Source organism: Chrysochloris asiatica, unplaced genomic scaffold (assembly GCF_000296735.1).
Source record: "Chrysochloris asiatica unplaced genomic scaffold, ChrAsi1.0 scaffold00002, whole genome shotgun sequence".
Classification (NCBI taxonomy): domain Eukaryota; kingdom Metazoa; phylum Chordata; class Mammalia; order Afrosoricida; family Chrysochloridae; genus Chrysochloris; species Chrysochloris asiatica.
Genome location: NW_006408520.1, coordinates 7,349,035 through 7,356,707, shown reverse-complemented (window position 1 = coordinate 7,356,707; position 7,673 = coordinate 7,349,035). Strand labels below are relative to the sequence as shown.

The following is a 7,673-nucleotide window of genomic DNA, read 5'->3' as shown; positions in this document are numbered from 1 at the left end:
ATATTAGTTATTATATTGGTGATTAAAAGTTATTGAGTAGTTTATTTTATGAAAGAGAATTAGTTTGTTTTGGTAAGATTTGGTATATTTGAGAGAGGAGATATATATATGCACCTGTTTGCTAATATTTCGTTAATTTCATCAGCCAGTTTCTTTCTTAATGGTAGTTTCTTGTATGGTAGTAGATTGCTCTAGTTCTATTTTATAATTTCTTCAAAAGATGCTTATCCTACTTACGTTGTTTAATCACATTATTACTGTTGAGTTAAAACAAAATCAAGTCATCTTAATCTGCTCAGTTGGTAATTTGGGGTACTACTTGAAAATCATATCCAATCAGTAGAATAGAATAAGTAAAATCAACATTTCCAGTTGATCTGACATAAATGATTCTATCTCAAGCAGTTCTGTTCAAAATGTGGTTGGTAGGCTGGTAACAGGTCAGTATCATCTTGGAGTTGGTTCGAAATAAAAATTCATGGATCCCACCCCAGACTTATCAAATTGAAATCTCTGGAGGTGTGATCCAACAATCTGTGTTTGACAAGCTTTTCAAATACTCAGATACAGTTAAGTTTAAGAAGTAGTGGTGGTGTAAAATTGTATTTGTTGTTGTTGTTAAGTGCCATCAAGTCTGTTCCAACTCATAGCGACTCTGCATAGGATTTCCAAAGAATGTCTGAACTGCGGATCTTGTGATTAGCAGCCCAGTGCTTATCCTACAGTGCCACACTTGGGCTCCAAAACTGTATGTGGTACATACTAATTAGACATTAGATGCAGTGAGGAACCAGAAAAGACTTAGTCACTGCACACAGAGAAGGCAAAAATAATTCACACATAAATTAGAGAATAGGAGCAAACATGCTGCAGGTAATAAGTGTGTAGCAAGCATTTGGAGTAACATGAATTTAGTTTAAGTTCATTGCGTCCCATGAGGAGCCAGCTACTGTATACTAGGGATTCAGGAGTGAAGGTGCTCTTCCTGCTTCCTGGCTTAGTCTAGCAGGGGAGACAGACCAGTGCTGTGACAGTGATGTTCCCCAGGATGCTCTGGGAGCAAAGGAAGAGCAAGTAGGTAATCCTGCTTTGGGGGCTGACTGGCCTCAGACCTGGCCCCTACTACTTAATGATCTTTGAATAGATTCTGTGGTTAAGAAGTTAGCCAGATAGAAAAATGAGTGCTAAGAAGGAAGGACCAAAAAAAGTGTTCATGGGCCGCCAAAAGAACCAATAGATCTGTGTTCGGCCTAATAGAATGTTTTCTGACAAGTGTATGGTCTGTGTGGGGAATGGAGAGAGAGGAGACTAGAGACGACAGAGGACAGATTTAAAGAGTGATAGGCCACACAAAGGGATTTTGTCCTGAAACACTGAGGATTAAGAATTTTAAGGTGTAAGTTCTGATTTTTAGAAAGGTAATTTTGATAGCCATGAAGAGGAATAGCATAAAACTTTACTGGAGTTTATTACAGATGTCAAGTAAAAAATCGTGAGGGCCTACACCAAGGAATGGAGTAACTGGTAATTCACCCTTTTATATACACTTGTGCCTGCACCCAACTAGGGCTAGATAGGTACTGATATAAATGTATTTAAGAGGGTGACTAAGAAGACTGCAGAAAAATTGTTGCATTTGAGTTATGGTGTTATAAAAGAATATTGAAAGTACCATGGACTGTCAGAGAAACAAACAAATACATGTTGGAAGTCCAGCCAGACTGCTCCTTAGAGGCAAGGATGGTGAGACTTCATCTCTTATCCTTTAGATATATTGCCAGTAGGAACCAGTCCCTGGAGAAGGATATTATGCTTGGTAAAGTGGAGGGTCAGTGAAAAAGAGGAAGACCCCCAACAAGGTGGATTGGTACCATGGTAGCAGCAATGGGCTCAAGCGTAACATAGTTGTGAGGGTGGTACAGGGCTGGGTAGTGTTTTTGTCTGTTGTGAGTTGATGGCACCTAACAACAACATCAAGAGAGTGAATAGATGGTTTAGTGTGCAGTTGGCTATGGGAAAGGAAGGGGACAGTGTTAACAATGAGCTACTACATTTCTAGGTTGGGCTGCTGGGTAAATCGTAATACTATTCACAAGTGGCGAATATAGATGGTAGAGTTATTTTACGAGGTATATTGTGACATACTGCATTGACATAGTAAAAGGACCATTACTCTGTTATCAACAATGCATGGAATTAACTTTTTTGGCCAGTCTTGTACTTCTTTTCTGATAGTCTTTCAAAGCTTTTTTTCTTAGTTTGTCATATAGGACAACTTTTACTCATAAGTTCTTTTTGAATACACTAGTATTTATATTAGCAACCTGTGATATGCAGATGACACAACCTTGCTTGCTGAAAGTGAAGAGGACTTAAAACATTTACTTATGAAGATCAAAGAGCACAGCCTTCGATATGGATTACATCTCAGTGTAAAGAAAACAAAAATCCTTACCACTGGACCAATAAACAACATTCTTATCAATGGAGAAAAGATTGAAGTTGTCAAGGACTTCGTTCTTCTTGGATCAACTATCAACACTCATAGAAGCAGCAGTCAGGAAATCAAATGATATGTTGCATTAGGCAAATCAGCTTCACAAGACCTTTTAAAAGTGTTGAAGAGCAAAATGTCAGCTTGACGACTAAGATGCACCTGACGCAAGCCATGGTATTTTCAATAACGTCATATGCATGCGACCCAAGCCATAGTAATTTTCAGTAACATCATATGCATGCGAAAGCTGGACAATAAATAAGGAAGACTGTAGTAGAATTTTTGCTTTTGAATTATGGTGTTGGAGGAGAATATTGAAAGTGCCATGGGCCACCAAAAGAACCAATAGATCTGTGATGGAAGAAGTACAGCCAGAGTGCTGCTTTGAGGCCAGGATGGCCAAACTGGAGAAGGATATCATGTTTGGTAACGTGGAGGATCAGAGAAAAAGAGGAAGACCCCCCCAACGAGATGGATTGGCCAAGTGGCAGCATTAATGGACTCAGGCATGGCAACAGTAGTGAGGTTGGCCCAGAATCGGGCAGCGTTTCGTTCTGCTGTGCATAAGGTTGCTATGAGTCAGTACCGACTTGATGGCACCTAACAACAACAAGTATTTATATGGGGAGTGCAGTGGCTCTAGAGGTTAAGCACTAGACTGTGTAGCCCACCAGCCACTCCATGGGAGAAAAATTAGGCTTTCTGCTCCTGCAAAGATATATAGCCTTGGAAACCCTATACAGGGTCCCTATGAATCAGAACAGACTCAATGGCACTTAGCAACAGCAACAACAGTATTTCTGTTTAGACATCCAGTGTTGAGAGAATAGGGTATATAGCAATACACTCATTCAGATTGCCACCTGCTTTGCCTCCCCTTGTTTCCTGAACAAGGAACTTATATCAGGTGAGATGGCATTAGTAAATGCAAGGGCAACTTGGGGGTCACCATAACTTGTGTTGTCAGTATATTAAGGGTATCAGATAATTTTCTGGCCCCAATTTCACAGATCCACTTTCATTGTAATTTGAATTAACTAGAAAATCATCAGATCCTGAATATTAATTAATGCATAACAGGTATTACCAGAAGCAATATTGACTGATTATAGTGGAAACAAAATGTTAACTCGACATATTTGTCTCATTGTTACTAAACCTATTTGGATCTTTGAGGATTAGCCTGTAAAATCCGAGGTCTTTCCAGCTCTAACATTCTTTGATCCTGTAAGAAAGACGAGGTTTTTGTTTTGTCTAGGAGAATCTTGCCTTTTAGATGAAGGCAGCAGTATATGTTAGAAAGAACTAACTTGAGAGTGTTAATAGCTGAGTTTGAATCGTAGGCAGAGCCCTTAACCTGCATAGTGATTATGTGTTCCTTAACAATTAGACCATGATCTACTTTAAAGAATCCCTTCTAACTTTATGTGGTTGCAATATTGCTGTTGTTAAGTGCCATCAAGTCAGGACCAATTCATAGCAACCCTATGTACAACAAAATACAGCACCGCCCAGTCTTGTGCCGACCTCTCAATTGTCGCTATCCCTGAGACCATTGTGCCAATCCATCTCATTGGGGGTCTTCCTCTTTTTCTCCAACGCTTCATCTTACCAAACATGGTGTCCTTCTCCAGGGACTGGTTCCTCTTGATAATATATTTGAAGTATGGCAGACAAAGTCTGGCCATCCTGACTTCCAAGGAGCACTCCGGCTGTACTTCTTCCAATACAGATCTATTTGTTCTTTAGGTGGTCCATAGTACTTTTAATATTCTCCTCCAACACCATAACTCAAATGCGTCAGTTCTATGGTCTTCTTTATTCACCGTACAACTTTCACATGCATCTGAAGTTGCTGAAAATACCATGGCTTGGGTCAGGTACATGTTGCTCCTCAAAGAGGTATCTTTGTTCTTGAACACTTTCAAGGGGTCTTGTACAGCAAATTTGCCTAATGCAATATGTTGTTTGATTTCTTGACTGCTGCTTCCATGAGTGTTGATAGTTGATCCAAGCAAAATGAAGTATTCGACAACTTCAATCTGTTCTCCATTTATATGGATGTTGTTTATTGGTCCAGTGGTGAGGATTTTTGTTTTCTTTACATTGAGGTGCAGTTCATACTGTGAGCTCCAGCATTGTTGTTATCAACAGTGTTATATTTTCTACCTTCACATTCTTCTTCTTTGTTGCCATAGTCTCCATTTATAATAATTTCCAGTGCATCTTTATGGCAAGTTTGATCAATTTCAAACTGGAGAAGGTGGTAGAATTCTTTCAGTTTCATCATCATTGCCCTTAGTATTTGGTGTGTAAATTTGAATAATAATTATATTAACTGGTCTTCCTTGTAGGCATATGGATATTATTGAGCAAACCCACTTGTCTGTCAGTTTGTCATAGACAGACTTGTACCTCAAGCTACATCTTGAAATGTTGTTTTTGTCAGTGAATATGATACCATACCTCTTGAATTTGCCCTTCCTGGCATAGTAAACCATATGATTCTCAAATTCAGAATGGCCAATATCATCCATTTCAACTCAGTAATGAGTTAGAATATCTTTATGAGTTCTGTTTCCATTTTTGACAACTTTCTGTTTTCCTAGATTCATACTTTGTACATTCCATGTTCCAAATATTAATTGATGTTTGCAGCTATTTATCCTCATTTTGAGTTGTGCCCCGTTAACAAATACATTTGCATCATTATGGTCAACTCCACTTTGAGAAGGCAGCTCTTCCCCAATTGTATTTTGAGTGCCTTCCAACCTGAAGGACTTTTCTTCCAGCACTATATCTGACAGTGTTCTGTTGCTGTTCATAAAGTTTTCAGAGGCCAACCATTCAGAAGTCCATCTGCCTCTCCTTCTTCCCAGTCTCTCCTAGTCTTTCTAATCTGAAAGCTTAGCTGAAACATGCCCACCATAGTTGATGCTGCTGGTATTTAAAGTACTGGTGGCATAGCTTCCAAAATCATAGAAACATGCTGTGACAAACTGACGGACAAGTGGGGTCTGAACAATAGTAACTTTTTAACACTTAAGTACCACTTTTGACAATAAAGGCTTTGTAAATGTTATCTGTAACTTGTAGAACAGCTTTGCAATATGGGTATTAACATCTCCATTTTCTGAATGAGGAAATTGAAGAGGCTAGGCAGTTTACCCAAGGAGCCAAGATTTACACCATATCTTCAACATTTTTCTTACTGTCATGCAAATACTTGAATGATTGATGTTGTAAAGATAGTAACTTTATTGTATTACTATAATTTATTGCTGGTAAAGATAGTAACTTATTTTTATTACTATAATGATTGCTGATAAAGTGGAGGGTGGGAGGGGGGAAGAGGAAGACCTTCACCGAGATGATAGATTGACACAATGGCAGCAGCAGTGGGCTCAAATATAATAATTGTGAGGATGCCGCAGGACCAGGAAGAGTTTCGTTTTGCACAGGGTTGCCATGAGTTGGAATCGATTCAACAGCACCTGTAGTGAGGAATATAGAATGAAAAATTTGAAATTTTGAAAACAAATAAATAAATGAAATGTCTTCTTTTCTGGAAAAATCTATCAAGGAGAGAATAAAGAGTATTTCCAAATAACAAATAGAAATAAAATTGACCATCTTCTTTAAAAGTTATTTTCATGTATATCCAAGGACTTCTTTTGCCTAAAGTTTAAAAATTTAAATTTAAGCCTAAAGCTTAAAATAATCCTTTCACATTTACTTGGTACTCAACATTTTACCAAAGATTTGAAATATGTGTGGAGAAGTAGGGCATAGAGATATATATTCTGACTGATACTCAAAATAAGGTGATAAAATACATGTTCAAATCTTAAAGAGAAAAAAACTTCTATTTGATCTGAAATTTTTTATGTGCTTTTTATTAGCTTATTTTAATTAATTCCCTAATATTTTTAATCAGTTAATTCTGATGATATTATCTGGAGATTAATTGTAGCACATATAAATCACAAGTTTTAAATTTTGAAATGAAGCATAGCATTTTAGCATTATGCTTAGTTATAAACTGACTTTATAATTACTACATTTTAAACAGGGTCAGAGCAGTCGATTTTTTTCCTTTACTTTTGTATAGATATAAAGTATTTGCATTTGCCACACTCTCAGAAAATTAAATGAACTAAAGACCTTCTTCTGAAGGGTGTATTGGGTGACTTCAGAGGCCTAAAAGATGTATACCTATGCTAACTGAGCTGTATTAATTCAACTTTTGCCTCATCACAATTAATTTATGTATCTTTATGTTGTCCCTGCCCTAGGTGTAAATGCTGACAAGGTTGGAATTGAAGCTGCTGAAATGCTATTAGCAAATCTTAGACATGGCGGTGCTGTGGATGAGTATCTGCAAGACCAGGTAATGATGTGTATAAGATAAAAACCTATTAGATTTGAATATTTGGTAATTAGATTAAATATAGATTTTTAATCATTGTCTTTCAGAAACTAATTATCAAGTCCTAGTTTAGTTTTTAAAGTTTTCTGGAATTAATATTCCACAAATTTCAGTTCTCATCTTACTTGGCCATTGTATAACATTCAGCACAGTTAAATAACTTCTAATTTCTGGAAACCTTTTCTTCGCTTGCTTTCTGAAGCTTGATGTATGTATGTGTGTATATATATTTATTTATTTATTTATTTCCCCCATCTTCCCTTATAGGTGACCAGTGTGGTCACCAGCCAGACCACATGCCTGCTCATGTATTCCCTTGAGTCTCAGTCTTGGAAGGGGGTTTACTCTGAGGGGTCCCGACCACTTGCCTTGATGGCGCTCAGTCAAACAGCTTATTTGTTCTTGTAGTAATAATCAGTCAGACTGCTGTTACTCTTTCGGATTTTTCCTGCCGGACTTTCTTTCACGAAGTAACTTCTGTTCTTCTAGCTGCTCCAGGCTGGTCTACTTGTCCTTTCAAGTGGAAATTTCCTACCTCAGTTGGTTCTGGATGGGGTTCTGAATTCCACCTATGGTCTTATGCAGTGTAAAGGTGCCATAGGAAGCCTCTTTGACTGGGCAACTTCTAGCCCCCTTTAAGGTATTCTAAGGAGTTCTGGTAACGTAGTGGTTACGAATCAGGCTGCGAACCTTAAGGTCAGCGGTTCGAAACTACCAGCCACTCCGCGGGAGAAAGATGAGGCTTTC

At 38.0% G+C, this 7,673-nt stretch overlaps 1 protein-coding gene across 1 annotated transcript in view; it reads left to right on the top strand.

Moving 5' to 3' along the window:
• Positions 1–7,673, top strand: part of RTCA (RNA 3'-terminal phosphate cyclase) — a 44,291-nt gene that overhangs the window by 18,596 nt on the left and 18,022 nt on the right. Inside the window, exon 9 of the mRNA XM_006830917.1 lies at positions 6,793–6,887. Within this exon, the coding sequence (XP_006830980.1) occupies positions 6,793–6,887 (95 nt within the window). The remainder of the gene's footprint in view (positions 1–6,792; positions 6,888–7,673) is intronic.